Source organism: Eurypyga helias, unplaced genomic scaffold (assembly GCF_000690775.1).
Source record: "Eurypyga helias isolate BGI_N326 unplaced genomic scaffold, ASM69077v1 scaffold27843, whole genome shotgun sequence".
Taxonomy (NCBI): Eukaryota; Metazoa; Chordata; class Aves; order Eurypygiformes; family Eurypygidae; genus Eurypyga; species Eurypyga helias.
The window spans coordinates 5,210-24,566 of NW_010242383.1; the positions used below are offsets into that span (position 1 = coordinate 5,210).

General features: G+C 36.9%; 1 protein-coding gene across 1 annotated transcript in view; it reads left to right on the top strand.

The window, feature by feature from the left end:
- The first annotated feature begins 300 nt into the window (after nucleotides 1-300).
- Nucleotides 301-19,357, top strand: part of RGS12 (regulator of G-protein signaling 12) — an 81,861-nt gene continuing 62,804 nt past the window's right edge. The window contains exons 1-2 of the mRNA XM_010149068.1: nucleotides 301-2,157; nucleotides 17,199-17,318. Coding sequence (XP_010147370.1) covers nucleotides 301-2,157; nucleotides 17,199-17,318 — 1,977 coding nt within the window. The remainder of the gene's footprint in view (nucleotides 2,158-17,198; nucleotides 17,319-19,357) is intronic.

Below are 19,357 nucleotides of genomic sequence, written 5' to 3' on the forward strand. Positions count from 1 at the left end.
CATTTGCTATGGCTTTCTCATTAGTAAAATTAAGACTGTGGTACCTGTTCTTTTCAAATTGTTTTGAGTCTTGTGTTAATTCTCTAGCAGTAGTTTTTTGGTACAATTCATTGACAGTATTTCTGAACAATAAAGGGAATACTGGGTATTAAAAAAACTGAAATATGATTGGGAATGAAAATGTCTTTTTTTTTTCTTTCTTTTTTTAGAGCTTCATCAGATGAAGGAGTGATACTCTTGAAACATGACCAAAAAATGGACTGATTAAAAGTTTTGCTATTTCAGGAAAAAAAACCCAAAATGTATAGACCAGGGGAAACGGTCAAACGTCGACTCAACATGCATGTTCCTCCTCGGATAAGAAGTGTGGAAGTTGCTAGAGGAAGAGCAGGTTATGGATTTACCCTTTCTGGACAAGCTCCTTGTGTTCTTAGTTGTGTTATGAAAGGAAGCCCTGCAGATTATGTTGGACTTAAAGCAGGAGACCAGATACTTGCGGTTAATGAAATCAATGTGAAAAAAGCCTCTCATGAAGATGTAGTGAAACTTATAGGAAAATGTTCTGGAGTCCTGCACATGGTCATTGCTGAAGGGATTAGTCACTTAGATTCATGTTCAAGTGATGAAGAAGTTGGTTTTTATGATGGGAAGGGGTGGCTGAAACCCAAACCTGACTCTAAAGCTCTGGGTATAAACAGAGCAGAGAAAGTTGTTGAAGAAATGCAGTCTGGTGGCATTTTCAACATGATCTTTGAGAACCCCACTCTTTGTGCTGGCAACTCGGGTAATTCTGCACCAAAACAAAGGTCGTTTTCAGATTCTGCTGCTATTTCTGCTGAAACTGGCAATGAAAGCATAAGCAATCCAAACCTGCTGTCCAAGGAAGAAATATCCAAAGTCCTGAATGATGATTCAGTGTTTAGAATTGGACTGGAGAGCGCAGAAGACTTTGGATTAGATGCCAGCATTTTAAATGTTGCCATGGTTGTAGGTTATCTAGGCTCAATTGAACTTCCTTCAACAACCTCAAATTTGGAAAACGAGAGTTTGCAAGCTATTCGGGGATGCATGAGACGTTTGAGGGCAGAACAAAAAATCCATTCACTAGTGATGATGAAGATAATGCATGACTGTATTCAGCTCTGCAGTGACAGGTCAGGTGTAGTGGCAGAATATCCTGCAGAGAAACTGGCATTCAGTGCTGTTTGCCCGGATGATAGGAGATTCTTTGGACTAGTTACAATGCAGACAAATGATGATGCAAGCTTGGCTCAGGAAGATGAAGGGGTTTTGAGGACGTCTTGCCATGTTTTTATGGTGGATCCTGAATTATTTCATCATAAAATTCACCAGGGTATAGCAAGACGTTTTGGACTGGAATGTACAGCAGATCCGGACACAAATGGCTGTCTAGAGTTTCCAACATCATCTCTTCCTGTTCTTCAGTTTATTTCTGTCCTGTATAGGGATATGGGGGAATTGATTGAGGGAATGCGTGTGAGGGCTTTTCTTGACGGTGATGCAGATGCTCATCAGAATAATAGTACAAGCAGTAACAGTGATAGTGGAATTGGAAATTTTAACCAAGAAGAAAAGAATAATAGAGTTCTGGTAGTTGATTTAGGGAGCAATCCGAGTAAACACATTCCTAACAGCATATGGGAAAATCCACTGGGAAGGGGACAAAACCAGCCTGCTTCCCATTGGAACGGCTTCTGTCATGAACAAGAAGGAAACATCCCTTTAGAAGTAATTCAGAATGATAAGTCCCAAAATGTAAGCAAGCACTTAGGTCCTTCTGCTCGTATTGAAGTTCCACTGGTTTCTTCCCGAAATTCAGTACCCCCGTCAAAGAAAAACACTGCTGGCATAGGCAATCAAAGGTGGTTGCCGGTGCATGTTTTACAAGAATGGCAGCAGGGAAATGCTAGCGACCAGGAGTCGTACACCGATTCTACAGATGGCTGGTCAAGTGTTAACTGTGGAACTCTTCCCCCGCCAATGAGTAAGATTCCAGCTGACAGATACAGAGTCGATGGCAGCTTTGGACAGCCGCAGTTAAAATCTCATAAAAATGAATGGTCTAAGAAGATGTTTTGCATGCAGAGCAAATTTGGCCCTCCTCACAGTATTGGGAAGTCTAAAGAAGATAAGAAGGTAAGAATATGTTGATACTGGTAGCTAATAAAACCAAAAAAACCCCAACAGCTCATGGTACTTTTACACCATGATATTTGTATACTAAAATATAAACATGTATTATATAACTTACAGAATTTCAGATGAAGAAAATAATATGGTTCTTTCTCCTTTGCCGTGGCTTTGCGTATTCCTGTTTAATTAAGTGCAGCTTTGGAATTGTATTTCTGCTGGAAGTGTGTCTGTTAGAGCTTTCTCACATTTCTTCTTGTCTCTTCATTGTTTCCAAATGTTGCAGTGGCATTGCAATAAAAGGAGACATGACATTCTAGCAACTTCAGTTCCTTCTGACCTCCAGCAGCAAAAGAATGGAAACAGCCTGGATCTTAAGTCTGATTCCTTTTTAACAGAAGGCTGTCTTGCAAATGTTATTATTTTAGTGATAATTTATTTTTATAGAGATGTAGTCTAATCACTAGTCAAAAGCTTGTGTTATATGCTTTTAACTTTAACTGAATAAGGCAATTTTATTATAAAAATTCACTCCAGCTAACCTCTCGGTACAACTAGCTAATTCAAAGGTTAGTTGTGAGCGGTGATTATAGTGTCCACTATTAGGTCACAAATCTAACATACTGCCACTCAGCTATAATTCAAATTTTATTCCAAATTACTGCTTCATCTACTTGTTTTGTCTACTATTAGGCTTTTATAAACCAAAGCAAGAAGATTTAAAAAAAAGAGTGGGAGGGGTATCCAGCATAGTTACATACTGTTCCCTGTCTCACACGTTTTGTTGTTGAGGGAACTAATCTCATGGGAGTCTGTTGTTGATAACAGGAAAGTGGAGGTCATTGGTCGTGCACTAGAAGGGTTAGCAGCAGAGTTGTATCTAGAACATTTGCTGACTCCAGGGAAAGGCAGAACCTTATACTCGAAAGTAGTGTCCAAGAAGGTTTGTCCTTCCATGAGGCAGTATTGCGTATATGATTGACTTAGGTGTCCATCATGCTATCCAAATCTGGTTTTGAAAAAATGGTTTTTTTCACCTGATTAAAAGTGCCCAGCTGCTGCCCAAGTGGATGACAGGAGAGATCCATTAGTTATTTCACACAGTTATAAACGAAATATTTGCACTGGCGTCACACTCTGGCGTAGACTTTTGGGGGATTAGAGTGCAGAACATTTTGGTTTTGGTGTGGAAAGGGAAATTATTTTTTATTGCTTTTCTTGCACGGTGAAGACAACAACATTCTCATACATTCTTTTGTATGCTTTTTTTTGTGCTGAAAATGATACCCCCCCACCTCACCCCAGTATATATTATGGTTATACAATAGTGTATTTTTAAGGTGATGTGATTGCTACAGGCAGCAACGTTTTCCAGACCCACAATAATGTACTAAATTTCAAGTGATCTTAAATACAATCGATTCACACTTTCTGAAAACCAAATAGAAATAATCCAAATGGAAGCACTCAATTTGTAAACATTGCCCACCCAAACCACCTAACAGTCCGTTCTGTCAGCTACCCTGAAGACTACATGTTTCAAGATCTCTTTGCTGATGGACCAAAGAAAAGGCCTTTTCACAGGCAGCACCTGGTGCAGAGGCATTATGGATGCTGGGCCCAAGTGCTTTCGGGGAACTGGACCAGCGGCATGGGATGCTGTGGGTCTTTGCAACGTGTTTGTGTCCGCAGTGGGATAGGAATATGAATCAGACTCTTTTCACAGAGTTTTAAAACTAAATAAATATTTCTGAAGTGTTGGGAACATTTATTTCATGGAAGTCAAGAATATACTAATGAAAATCTCATAGGAATTTTTACACTTTAAGAAGAAAGATGTTCAATATGTGGGTAAACTAATAATATTTGATCTACTGTATCACTCAGATCAGCATATAGCAGAGTATATGTTCCAACACTAAATATCTCCATTAATCTTTCCTTTTAAGTCTATTTAATAATAAAATAGGCATTCTGTTTTTTGGTTAATAACAAATTTGTTTGTGAAACACAGTTAAAATGCTCCAACGTGGCTGTAGCATTTAGTCTTCTCATTAAGGCTACTGAACCTCTTTTACATTTTAGTTTTGGTGGGTTTTTTCAGTATTATTTGAAGGCTACTGAAATGGATGAAAAAAGCTCATGAAAATTTTGAAATAATTTGCAAGCACTTAGCATTATTCAGAGTAATTAATAAAGATGAAATAGTACTATGTTCTTATCTTAAATCTGTAATGAAAATAATCAGAAGATGTTGATGAATGTACTTCTGTTCTTCTTCAGGTACTGTGGAAATAGGGAAAATCTTTTTGCATTAAGCAACTAATTTGCTTTCGTAAGTGAATGATACTCAGAAATTCAGGCTTTTTGCTTTGTGTGAAGAGAAGAGCTTCTTGGCTGTCTATTCCAAAACATTATTCAGATGAGTTAGATGCTGTGTTCTAGCAAACTGCACATCCTCAGCTTGCTGTGACCTTTTTAAGTGGTAAGGACTCATTTTTACACAGCATGCTCGGTCACATTCCAGTCATGGAATAAAGTATATGAAGTGGCCACAGGGGATTACATTCGTATTTTTACAACCTAGTGGCCGAGTCTAATACTTCATTTGGCAGAGCAGTCCTTAAATTACTTTTTAATTAAGGTGGGTTTTTTTTGTCTTTTACATTAATACTGAAGGGCAATATATCATATGAGTGGGAATATACAAGCCGCTAGAGGGAGGAAAGGTTACCAAAGCTAGTATTTTGTGGGGTACTCTGCACATCGGTATTATGTACCGACTTCCTTGGAGCTTTCATTTCACTGGGGAAAGGACATGAGATCCTGGCTGCAATTCTGATCTAGCAGAACTGCTGTGCAGCTAAACAGTGATGATCACAGCATGTCATTCAGGAAAATATGCTGTACTGTACAGTACTAGTGGGGGGTAAGAGGGACATAAGCTCTTTCTTGATACTATAGCTACAGCAATAAAACATTTGTGAATTGGTACCGAACACAAAAGCAGATGTGAGAACGCTCTAGTGAACATCTCTTTAAAATGGAACTTTCAGAACTGGAACTGGGAAATGTTTATTGTGGGTAGGAATAGGTATGGCATTTCAGACCCCAGGTTACAAAGAAGTAAACATGTTTTCTAGGCTTTGTGTTTAGTGTTGTAGTCCCTTTAACAATGACGTTTTCAAGTGACAAATTAGAATTGTGGTTAATTTTGTAATGATTGGCAAAAACAATTTTTAAATATTAATATTCTTTACACTGCTATAAAGTATTTTAAAGTTCAATATAAGTGTGAATAGTTGAAAAACAATTAAAATGCCTAATTTGATTAAGTGTTACTGGCTGGCATGATGTTTTGTTTTGTAAGGAATTTATCCCTAAATACTGAACTCATACTTTCAGAGTTGCTGGGTTGTGGGTTTTTTTAATATTTGGCTTTTAAAATGGGTGTTGTACGTGGCAAGAGGAGAACTGAATCAGGTTCTATTCTGCCTCTTCTGACTGAGATTTACTGGAAGGTGTCTCTGACCCATATACCTCAAATTATTTCTTCTATTAAACTTCACATTTCCCGTGTTTCTTAAAAGTTTCATCTGAACATATTTCTCTTGAAGCATTTTATGAGACTTTTTCGGGGTCTCCCTGACTTCTGTAGGCTTCAGACTGGAACAAGTAGTGGGAGACCTGATGATGTTGCTGAAATTCACTGAAAAGGCAGATCACAGAAGGTAAGGTGGTTTTCAACCTCAGAATAACCAAGGAAAATTTCTGGTGGTGTGAAGCTTCAGAATTACTCTAAGACTGATACTGGGTAGCGGTGTGTGGTCTTACGAGGTCTGTGAGACTAGCAGCCAAAGAGTCTGGTTATGGTTTCAGTGGGAATGGAATCATTTCTGCTTTTTTGTTTGTTATTCCTTTTGCATCAAACTACCTTTGCTGTTGCATTGTTATTTCCACCTTCTTCAGCATCCCACTAAATTCCAGTCACTTACCTACTCACCCTTTTACATAATCTTGGGTTTCATTGAAGAAAAACACCATAAGCAATATGAAAACATCGGGGGATGTTACGATTGGCAAGGGACTTGAGAAATTGCTGAACGGGGAAGCATTCCTTTCCCTCTAGGCTAAATTAATATAATACATTTGATTTTGTTCAATGCTCACTCTCTGTTTTCGAGCTAGTGCCTGGCCAAAAATATGTCTACCCATTACTGTTTTAAATTAAGTTTTACTGGGAAAATACTCCTTTTTCCACTGGAAGGCTTCAAAACAGTCGGTGTAGTCTTTGTGTTTTCTCTCCATGAGGACAGAATCTTAGGTAGGCATTGAACTCTCACCATTTTTTTTTTTTTTTTTTAAAAAAAAGAAAAGTCAGTTTTAGTAATGTGGAAGGATGTATAACGTTTAAGATCACAAGAGGTTTTACAGCCTGAGCTTAATAACTAGTATTTGTGTACTAGTTTTATTCCGAGTGAATATGACAAATCTATTAAAAAGTAATTATAAAGCCTTTTAAAATTTTGGGTATTGATTTTTACAAACCTTTTTCTGCTTCACATTTTTTGTAAGACTTCTGTCATGGGCACCAACAATAATGTGGTAACTGGATGGTGAACTAACTGAAAGGCTGATATTCTAGATGCAAAGACAATGTTGGCAAAGCTGTGTGGTCCCAATATTTGTTTTTTGTTGTAAATTACATGTTTTTTTCCCTTTCCTCTACAATTCTGTTTGCTCACTAGCTGAAATTGTTCCACCCCAGCTGTTTATAATGTGGAATTAATGGCAGCTGGATTGCTATTCTTATGCAGTACAATTTAATGTTAAACTTCGGAATTATAAGCTTTGATCTGATATGAGATGCACATATATACCTTAAAGAGAACTCAGCTGAAACCCCAAACACCAAGTTAGATCTGAGAATGTGCTAATGTGAATTAATATGCAAAGAAGCATTTGTACAAAATAGGTCCTCTAATACATTTTGCTATGAGAAAATGAAAAGCAATTAAATGTTTAGTAGTGTTATGCAGCCCTTTCATATGTATTGTAATCTTCTAAAATAATGAGTAAAAAAATGGTTCTAGGATCTTTAAAAATGTAGAAAAAGCCAAAATAATGCTGTGTGCTTTTCTCTGAAGAAGAAATTAGATAAAATCTGGACAGTAAATGTCTGCAGAGGAATGCTGACTTTGTGACATTTTCTCATTTCAAAGTTATGTACTAGAGCTTTAGAATTTTTTTCATTATTCCAGAGTTTAAATGTTTTCTAGATCAAATGTAAATTTGGACTCCAATTAACATAATGACGATTAAGAAGTGATGCAGCCATCTAAGTATTTCTGAGCTACTTCTGAGTTGCATAGTCACAGGAGAAAGTAGCATCTTGAGAAACAAACAATGAAAAATATAGTGTGGAGAAAAATAATTAGCACGGAATTAATTGAAATAATGAAAAATGGCTTTATTTTAAGTTTTAAATGTAGAAGCTGTGAGATAAGAGGTTATAAAATTATTGCCTGATGTGAAGATAGACCCCAGTAATAGTTGAGATAATTTAGAGAAGAAAAGGAGCTGTAAAATACCAGTTCACTGGAGAGGAAATAGATCAATATGGAGTAAAGGTCTTCAGCAATTCTATACTTAATTTTGTTAATTAAAACTTACCTCAAGTGTCTAAACTGAAACATGGAAAAATGAAGCCACAAGAGAAAGACTTGAAAATTAATCCCATCAATAAAATAGCCATTAAGACATCAATAAGTTTGCAAAGACTGTCAGAAAAGCATGTTCTGCATCATCAAACCAAATTCCAGTTCTTTTGGGCAATCATGTATTATCATGCCTTCCATACACTTAGCAGCTGTACCTTTGAACAAAATATGTTTGCACCCTGCCTTCTACAGGAACAATATTCTATCACTACTATAATGTTAGAAACTTTTAAAAAAATTTTCTAATCTGAAATCTATTCATGGCTGCTTTATACCCATTTCTTCTGATGCTGGTGCCCTCTTTAGTCAAAGGGACTCTTTCTTTGGTGTTTGCCTTTTTGTTGATGCATAGAAATCATATTCTCTTTTGGCATCCATTTTGTATGATGTAAAGCGCTTAGTCTTTCAGCCTTCTGGGAAGCCAAGTTTTCGTTCTCCAGTACTTCAGTACCCTTTTCTGAAATTATTCTCTTTTAAGTTCTTCTTTCTGGGAGCTAAGTGACCAAAACTTTATGCTGATTTCCTGGTCAAGCTTTTGTGTAATTATAGCCTGCATTTTCCCGTCTCTGTTGTTAATACTGCATACAGTACATCTTCATATATTATTTACTTTGTTCTCATAGCACATGACATTGATGGTTAACACCTATTTTGTAATTGGTCAGTAAAAATAGCCATATGTATCAGATGAGATATCCAATATTGTGGTCAGTATCCTATTTTGGACACTGGCCAGGAGCAGCTGCTTAGAAAAATCATGGAAGAGCATTAAAAAAATATATCCTTCTAGTTTTTTGTAGCACGTGATTTGGAGACTTTCCTCTAGTAGAGACGCTATCCACATCATTGTGTGTAATAGCCTTTGTGAAAGGTTATTGTGAAAATAACTTTTTACTTTCCATACGGTTTCATTTCATGCCTGCTAATATTTATCATAAGAAATACTGAACACTCTTATTCTCTATTTTCTCTTAGTAATTTATTTTGTTTTAAACTTCAACCACCAGTCACATTCCAAGCAGAAGTGGGCTTAGTCTTCTACCATAAAGAAGTTTTTATATGATTGTCATCTTCCTCCCTTGGTTGTACTATATTACTTTTGAGATGGATTGACCAAAAGCATAAGTGTGTTTTAAGATGTGTGAGCGGGCAGTCTATTCATAAAGCTTATTTCTTGATTTCTTTGGCTTTTCTGATGATTCTTCATTTGTTGTTTTCATTGTTACTGATTATTGGGCCATACTGACTTAATGTTCCCAGCTAATGCCTACCTAATGTTCAGTATGATTTGCAACCAATTGTTATGTGTGTCCTTGTAATTTTCCCCACGTTTTCCCCTAGTGTACTCAGGTCTTTCTGTTCCTCTGCAATTTTCAGCTAATAGCCTTCCAACTCATACAAGATGCTATTGTCTAGTTATACTGAGAAAATGGTCTTACTATTCCATCTGCATTAATACCATCAACACGTGGGTTTTTTTTGATTGAAAAGGGATTAGGATAATACTGAAATGTAGGTGGTCAGTGTTTTGTGCCTAGTGTGCTTAGTACAGGAGACAAGCAGTAAATTTCATTTACTTGGATGTCCAGTGTGACAGGACAGCCTCTTTTCTATGTCACCTCAGAGCGCATAGAAATCTTACGTGAAATTTTACGTCATTCTTGATTATATTATGGGCCTAAGTGCCATTAAAAATGCCATGTAATTGTTAGAAGGCAGTGAAATATGTCATTATAATCTGATTAGTAAAGAGGTATTCTTAAAAGTGATCAAATCCGGTGATCAAATCTGCTGACCGGTAATGGTGAATAATACCATTTGAATCCTTTGCCATACTGGTGCAAAAAAAAAAAAAAAAAAAAAATAATTACAGGGAGTGCAGTGCAATTAAAGCCGGTGGAAAAGCTGTCTGTAAAGTTTGAATGATACTAGACTTTTTTAATTAACTCTCCCCCTCTGCCCCCCCTCCCCCAATCAATTTTGTGAGGTAATGGCAGTCTGTGATAATGGCAGCAGCTCAGGACAGCCTGGAGGGTGTTACTTTTCTTTTTTTGGCTCCATGGTGTATGGAGCACTCTGTATCCATGTGCCTGCCTGTACCCCAGGACTTACTGCTTCTGCTCCTTTTAGGGTCCAGGGGACTGGATCACAGCAAGGTCTTTTCCCATTTACCTTCCAGATTCTTTTATTTCTTTAAAGGTATGAGAGGCCCTAACCCAACATACCCTCTTTTTCGATCCATCCTGTTCTCAGGCCCTGTAGACCCTCACAGTCCTGCAAGTTTGCACTGTCACATTTTGGGTGGAGGAGCATGTGATACTGACTGATGGGATGAGGGGTAAAGGGAGGTCATGGCCTAGTGTCTTGCCTCTTCTGCATTGCTGTAGTGGAGCTCAGCTAACAGGACCCATAATCAGAAAAATGGGCACTTATGGATGGTGGTGGACACAGAGGAAGATTAAGCCAAATGGTCCAGAGCAGGATTTGAGACTTAATATTGATGACAGAATAATATTTGTATCAACTACTTTGTTCTATGAACCTCTAAGACTTGCAGTATTTTTTGAGATTTGTGCACTGACTATATTGGCATTACTCTGGTGTCCCTGTTTCCCATCCCTTTTCAGAAGGGTCTAAATTAGGAACTTTATTGGTGAAGTCTTAAACCTGCATTTTTAGTAAAGGTGAACTGCTGCTCCAGACTGACCCTTCTGCTCTTTAACATCTTAGAAAGAATTTGGAGTGTTTTGAATATCCACAGAAGTTTCAACTTATCTGAAACCTGTATGTGTATCTGGGTTCCCAACTATTATGCACTTTACCATACAAAGTCACAGAGTCAAACCTAAAAGTTGTGAGAGTTTTTTAAAGCTTCAATAGCTGGAAATAAGAGTAGAACAAATTAAAATTTGATGATTTTATATTTAGTATGATTAAGTTCTGTGACACAAAGAACATAGCAGATTCTGTATTTGTTGAGCTCCGTAAATGGAGGCCTTTTAAATGATGCTGTTGCTTTTTTAAATATAAATTTATACTCACAATTTTCTGTGAATATAAGCATCTTCCTTCAGTAACATGCATTTTGAGGCAACTAATCAGAAATCAGTACTCAAACTGACCGTGTTGTACAGGCACACATAGATAGAGTTTCAGTTAAAAGAATGAAATTTACTGGACTACTTAGTATAGGGTGATGCTTGCCTGGAGAATTGACTCTCTGGAGCAGGATGGCCAGTTGCTGCCTGGGTAGTGATGGTTGTTTCTGTTGCAAGCATTCTTGCTCTGGTTTGCTTGGATTGTATAAGACTCCCCAAACCGATGTGGTGAATTTTTCTAATCCAGCTGGCAAGCAGTCCTACATCACCATTCTAGCAAGTGTGTGGTCCTTTTGTGTTGATTATCTTAAACAGTCAGGACAGAGGATGGTATACTCGTTCCAACTGAACAGGAGGAGGAGGCAACATCTATGAAAATTATTACATAACGGTAACTATAGTTTTGGTTTAGAGCTCTTATAACTTTGTTCATGATATTCAATTAATTATGCTTTTTTTCCTCAAACATTAAAAATATTATTTCACTCACATGTTTGTGAATCTTGTGAGATTAGCTTTCATTGTGAAAGTTTTAAAAGTGTTGGAAAGCATCCTTCCTTAAATGTAGATTATCAGACTTGTTAGTGTTTATTTAACTTTCTAGATTGGCTCTTCGTCTTGTATTTTACCTCTCCATCTTCCTGCTCTTCTATAAAGAAGCCAAAATCTCTGTCCCGTAAGATTCTGCCCTCTTATTTTCCCCTCAATGTCACAAACTCCAATGTGTTTTCCATGAAAAGATTAAATTTGCAAGATGTTGTGAAGCTGGCCTAAGCCTCAAAAGTCCCTTTCTGGATTGCTACTGCCAGCTTCCCTGTATTTTGTCACTGTCAAGGATCCCTGAAAACCTAGCAAGAATCTCCTGCTTCCTTAGTCTCTTGTACTGCAAGAGCTGCCAGTGTCCTCTCCTTGCTACCTCCCTCCTGTTCCTTCAGCTTTAAAATGGTTGTATCAGAGGAGAGGAACCTCATTGTTTTATTAGTTATATTCAGATACTTGGATAAGACATGTTTAACTGTAGGAAGACACGAAGATCATGTAGTACAAAATAGAAACTTCAGGTTGTTATGAATGACTTAAAAAGTTTTAATATTTGGTAAGTGCATTTGCTAGAACATATCATGCTATAGCTGTGAATTTCTTTAAGCTAACTGAAGATGTTTTCTGAAGGTGTTTGGTTTCTTTGGGTGGTGAATAATTGATAAGGTTTCATCAGCTTGCTTCTGTGCACTCAATCTCGAGGTTAGTGTATCGTATCAACTATCATAGTTTCACATTGCATTTCTTTGGTACTACCATCTGGAAGAGTTCCCGTCACTCTCAGGCCAGAGCTGGCACTGAGCATCATCAGTTATGTTGTCATGGCTATCCGTGGTTCTTTGCTAGAAACAGGATTATTTAATTTTGTAAATTATAGGTGGAGATGAGGGGGCAGCCTGCTGCAGTTTGGGAGCTGGCATGAGTGGTCAGAGGTATATGCGAAGCCCTTTAAGCCAGCGCAACTGTTGAAAAAAATGTTACATGGAACTAGTGCCTAACTTATTAGTTGAAATTGCTACTAAGAGCCTATCTTTTTTCTTTTTGTCTTTAAAGAACTAGATTTGTGCAAGTCACCTTGTATTGGATAGTTTTTGTTCTTTCTGTCCCTCTGCGGGCTAAGGAGCCGTGTGCTTTTTCACTGCCTCTGTCTTGCCAATAATTGAAGTACAAAGTTTTCTGCTTTTTCATTTGTACTTGCATACCTTTCTTGTTATCAAACAGAAACTTTTCTCACTCAGACATAGTCACAAACTGCTGCTATATCAATCCTCCTCTGGTGACTTTTTTTAGATGCTTTTCTTGTCAAGTAGATTAGGAGGTAACATCCACAAAGCTAAATAAGCAGGTTAAAAATTAAATTAAAAAAATAATAGTATTTGAAAGATTATTGTTTGGTCAGTGATTGATGATTATTTCAGGGGAATGTTATTTGCACTTGACGTTTCCTGTTAGCCTAAGGAAAAAGGGTGATTTAATCATATATTAAAAAACCAGACCCATTCATTGTCCTGTTTATTCCGTTATGATTTTACACTTAACTGGTATTTCAGTCCATGCTAATTCATAATTTTTAATTTGTTATAAGAATGGAAAAAGAAATTGAATTTTTAGAACATCAGTGTGTGAATTCCTTTAATCCTTTGTTGTTTTTGCTCTCCATCTGACAAATCTTTATCAAACAGGATAAAGGCTTTTAGAGATATGTTAATTTGTACTTTCACCATGATAGATAGTAGTAGCAGGGGTGTAAGTATCTGTATATCAAAAAGGAGAGGATGTATTGTTTTCACAAATTTCTGTGCTTTTCTGTTTGTTTCTGGATTCCTAAAATGAACACACTTAGTATCCGATGGGCTTGAGTTTCTAATACTCTTCTGTGATAGGATTTCTTAGATTGACTTGAATATCTAGGTATTTTTAGAGTTTTCTTTACTGAGTCAGCTACATAGTATTTCTGTAAGAGAATCCTTACATATGACAGCAAATAGGTCTAGGGCTTATAGGCAATTTGTATTTAAAAAAAACCAAAACCACAGGCCAGTGTTCATGTAGGAAGTACCAGTGTGTTAGTTTGGCAGCTGATAGTGAATGAAACAGCATTTTGTTGGTCATGTTGTGAGGTGCTGAGAGATATGGTTTAGTGGCGGACAGATACGGTTGGACTGGATGATCTCTAAGGTCTTTTCCAACCCAGTGATTCTATGATTCTATGTAGTATACTACTCTGAAGTTTTTAAAGGTTCATTTAATATTTTTTTTTTTAAAATATCTGTTTAGTAGTGTAATAAATGCTTTTAAAAGTATGATAATTTTTATGCCTAACAGACTGCAAAATGTATATTAATAGCAGTCATTGCATTAGCAATCTCTTTGCTCAAATACTGTGGATTTCTTTAGCCATGTTGATTAGTACATTCTAGTTGCAATGGCTGTTCTCTCTTGATGTCATGGATGCTATTATTTCCAGCTTCAGATTCCCATGAAAAACATTTGCCAAAATGTTGCTATTTGCTTAAGCTACGTGATTGATTCTTAATTTGTGTGCATGTGTGTATGCAAGGCAATTTTTTTAATTGATCTGCAGAAGGAGGTCTGCCTTCATAGTCTGAATGTCTGGAATGGAGTAAAAAAGGATGAAAAGGGAGACTTCTTGGCACCATTATCAGGAAATTAAATACTCTGTGGACTGCAAGCTTTTTTTTAAGCAATGTCTTCCTTAATTTCCTAGATTATTAATTTGGTTCTTCAGAGTAAGGAAGAGATTTTTGTCAGTTGAAAATGTTTTACTAATTGCAGTTGTTATCCAAATGGGTTGGGGAAATGGTTAGCTCAGTGGATTTTATATTTTGTAATAGTTTCTTAAGCACTGTTTTATTCTCAGAGTCTTTTTTCCCCCCTGCTCTTATCTTTACCATTTGATCAAAGGCTCAGTATTGAGTTTTATGTAAGAATATAAAAAGAGTAAATAAAAATTTTGGATACTAATTTACTGTTCTCTTTTCTACTACCACACAATTTGCAAGTGGCTTTTTGTCCACTCTCCCTCTTTCTCTTTGTTATGTTTCTGACCACAAATAGGTAAGCAGCATTTACTTCTAAAATGGGGCATCTGGTGATAATTAATCTTATCTAGAAGCTGCTTCTCAGTTGAATCTCATTAGATTTGTCTTCAGGCAGTTTGTTCCTTTGAGATGTAATGTTACTGTTTTAAAAATTGAGTGTATGTGCTCTAGTTGTATGTTTTAGTTTCCCAGAATCGTATTCAGAAATCTCCACTATTTAAACAGATACTGGACAGTTTATTTTCTTTTTGGGGTGAACTAGAAGGAAAAGTGAAAATGCATTTGTTATTCAAAATAGATATGACTGGTGTTGATAGTTTTTTTTCCCTTGTTTCCTTTCACCAGTTTTCTTTTTTGAAAGATGAAGTCCCCTGTGGAATGCATCTTGTTTTGAGAAATACGTGAAAGACCGTTAAGCAGAGTCCATGCTGTGTAACTATTTCATTGGTTTCATAATACCCGTTGCACTTGCACTGATGGTGTAGTCTTAGAATTTACTGAGCTGTTGTTCATAGTCTGTTTCTTCACTAATTCACAGATTAAAAATGGCAAAACTGGTGTGGTCATACTTAATTAGTGGTGAAACCTAGTAGTTGTACACATACATTTGTGCTGCTTTAACAGGAATGCACTTGTGTAGGAATATCCATGTTTGTGTTTTGATATGTTATGCAGTGGTGGGAATGGATACTGCTGAATTCAAACAGGGGTTAGTGTGGTGTTTGCTGTTTGACACAAATTACTCCAGTTAGGTATACGTTTTGTGTTTAGACAAGAAAGACCGTTATGACCCTAAGCTTTGAGCCAAGGGTGAACCATCTCAGTGCTACCTGCCTGGATGAGCAGATGATTTTAAAAGTTGCTCAGAAAGACAGGAACTGTCCCCATTCCAGTGGGTGCTCTCTGGGAACATTTACAGAGAGCAACTTTCCTGTTATCACATCTAGTTGTTCATTTTAGCAAAAGCCATCTTATCTTGTTTATACTGCACTTTTAAATGTTGTCTTAAAAGCTTTAGAAGCTAATCTCCAGTTGCCAGTTTTCCTTGGCAGAACCTGCCCAATTTTCTTCTCAGCCAATAAAAAAAAAACTTAGTAAATTGAAAATTGGGAGGGAAGGAGTTTTCATATAAAAATGGATCACTTTTAATACTGAATGAAGAAGCTGGGGTCTCAGCCTGTGGCAGTGATGAACCCTGCTTCATACTTCGGGTCCAGATTCCTGTATACTGTATTACGTCTTGACATTTCTACGAGGTTGTAAACAGTCGATTGTGAATTCTGGTGACAGACAGAGCCCTGTTGCTAAAGAGTTGCGTTGACTCAATAGGGATAAGCTAACAGGCAAACATCTTCTGTTGGGTACCTTATCTTATATCGCAGTAAGTAGGCTGTATAATATTCTCGATGCTCTTCTCTATTTGTATGAGTGGTTGTTAGCATGAGATTATAAGAACGTGAAATTTAGGGTTGTTATTTTGGTTAATGTGACTTATATAGACATTCAAACAAGTGATCAAAGGGATACCAAAATATTTCAGAACTGAGAGCACAGGAACTTGCCCAAAGAAACAAATATAAATATAAAATTTAATAAATATTATGAAGATGCCAATAAGCAATTCTAAAAGTAATGCTAGATATATTTTTAAGCTTACTGTGATGAAAAGATGCTGAAATGAAGTAGAAGAAAATTTACTCTGAATTAAACTCTGTTATTTTCTAAAGTGAAAAAGCCTCAGAAGACAGGGAGGAATTTTCCCCATTTTGAATGTTAGAGCAAAAGGAATCCAAAGTTTCAGGCACGTAATCACAAGTTTGCATAATGTAGTGCGTTTATGTACATCTGCTTAGCACCAGTCACTGACTCTGTGCCCGCTCGTAGGTTTAAGCTTACAGTTTGCCATTTGGCATAAACTGGATATGTATGTGCTGAGCTGCTGTAGCTTAACTGACATCTGGTGACTTTTTAAGGAGAAAGAGTATGACCATGGGGAAAAGAGAGAACCATTAGATTCAATTATTGCAGCACTAATTATAGTCATGGAGCATCCAGGTGAGGTAGTTGCTTTCCTCAGAACAGAAGTTCCTGCATTTTGTACTGTGTAATTTAAAAAGTTGGACTTGACAGTAGTAAGCCGTTAAAAAAAATATGAAAGGAAGATTTTTTTTTTTAAAGTGTACAGAAAGATTCCAACAGAAGCTAGGAGAGCTGGTGTCTAGGATGGTGATTTTGTATAAGAAATAACAAATATTTTGTCATGGTAAATATTTTCCAGTTAAGACAGTAAAGAGCTAGGATTGTCTTGCTTTTAATTAAGCTCTGTCTACTAATACTGACATGTAGCATGTGTACACTTTAGCAACCTAACTGACGGCTAAAGCTGAATATTTATGATATTTAACTTCAGATAGGATAAGTAATAAATTTAATGATTTTAATACATGATTTTACAAGGGCATGTGACTATCTTGCGTTGAAATTGTGGTCCTGGTACAGGTTTGCAAATCCATCTCCTTCGAATTCTGTACGTATTGACGCTTAAAGTTCAGATGCTGTTGCTATAATCAGCAATGTACTAAAAATAAAGAAGTAAAATAATAATGTATGTTTTCTGTTTTGTTTAGGGTGCAAAATTTGGACATCCAGTGGGGTTAAATCAGGCTCCTCCACCGCGTTCTTCTGTTCGAAGATCATTTGGAAGATCTAAGCGATTCAGTATTACTCGTTCTCTGGATGACCTTGAGGTAATTAACTTTCACGTAAAACTTAGGAGTCGCCTGAAGAAGAACTTACAGTATTTAACGCTGATCATTAATGAAAGTAAGTAAGTAATATCTGTAGTGTAATTGTTACTTACCATCATAGGACATTTGTGTGAGGGGAGTACAGATTTCAGATATCCCCTGACTTTTTCCATGTTTCTTTAATAGCTTACATTGAGGCCAGCAGTGGCCATTATTGATGCCTGGGTCTCAGCGGCCAAACCTTACTGATTTTGGTGAAAACAAGGAACGAAAAGCCATCTGAATTCAAAAAGCTGCTCTTCCTGCTATGCTGAGAGCCTCCCTCAACCAGTTGTAGGAATATTTCTTCTTTATATCTTCTCTTCTGGTGTGCTTCCTTGGGAAAACCTGACCCATAGTGATGTGAAGGTGAATGGAGAGAAGTTGCCCTTACCCTATTATCATGGTTATCTAGAAAGTTTTTGCTTGGGGAGAGACAAAAATACATGCATAGCTCTTGACACAGGAACCATACTGCTCTTCAGCATGGGAGGGAATGTGGCACACTGATTCCTCCAAATGAGAAGGAGGTGTTTAAAAAGCATTCGAGATGGGAGGAGGAAAGAGGGAGATATTCTGAGTTTCCTGCTGTGGGAAAATGTAGGAAGAATGGCATTTCACTGTCTGAACTAAAGGAGAGGGGAGCTCAGTGCACTGGATTTTTAGGGAACATAATATATGGAATGAGCTTCTGGCATGCTTAGGGAATGCAGGTAGGAACTGTAATTACTTATTTTTCAAATGTTTTAAAGGACGTTTTTCACTGTAGGAACTGTAATTACTTATTTTTCAAATGTTTTAAAGGACGTTTTTCACTGTGGTCTATTTGTATATTGTTGTCTGAAGTGTCTTGCTTTTTTTTCTAGTCGTGGAAGATACTTTTTCATTTCTTTGCACTCATAACTTTAATAGAGTAAGTGCATAACTTTAGAAAACAGAGCAAGATCCTCTGGATAAAGCTATTTGGGAAGACATCTTTGTGCATCAGGAAGTGGCGATTCTTCTAAATGAAAAAAGCTTGCTACTATGTATTACCGATTTTGACAATTTCTGGTTGCAGCAAGAGAGTCATCTCAGAATAGCTAAGAGCTTAGTGTTAGTAATTCATATGCAACAGGAAAAACATGGTTCACACCATGTTCTTCAAGATTCAAATTTCAGTGATTGATGTGCACATCTCTTATTTTGAACACCAAGAATATAATTTAATTTCTGTTGTAGGACCTGGTTTACATTGCATGAATATTAATTGAAACAGGGACTTGGTACTCAACTTTCCATTAATTTCAGAAAGATGTCATAGTCACTGACCTAAAAAGTCCATTTTTCTCTTGCTATGTTTTGGTGTTCATTAGTGTGTCTAAGTTGAGTAGCACTAACAGGAGGGATTGAGAGGCTCTCTGTGTTACCAAATATCCCAATTTTTAAAGCTGCTACTTTGGATGGGGAAACTTACATCCAGGTCACGGTATAAATTGGACAAAGAAACAATCTGTATTAAAATCTATTTGGATGAATGCCCTTACTACATGGTTGTAGACTGCTGTCTGTCAATTGCTTCTTTGCACTTTGAAATCTATTTTGTTCTCTCTGGGTGCCATAAGAGAATGATGTCCTAGCCACCAGGAGAAATAGCAACCCAGTTAAAGACTTCATAAGTGGAAGTAAAATAGTGTGGAGGTGTTTGGATTTTGCTTCTAACTTTAACGTTGCTACTGTAGCGCTTTTCCCAAGGATCCCTGACGCGAAGTGAGGTAGAACACGATGTTGTTAGCACATGTTTAGATTATTTCCGGTCATCTATTTTGAGTTGCTGGAAGAGGAAATAACAATACCAGGAAATTCTTAGAGACTCCACATTTGGAATAATGATCATGAACATATTATATAGGCTACTCAGTTGTTTTTGTGTTCTTTCCAGTTATCTTGGCAGAATTGATAAGGTACTAACCCAAACATGAAGTCTGAAAAAATATGATTCTCTGAGTTTGTGGGTTTGA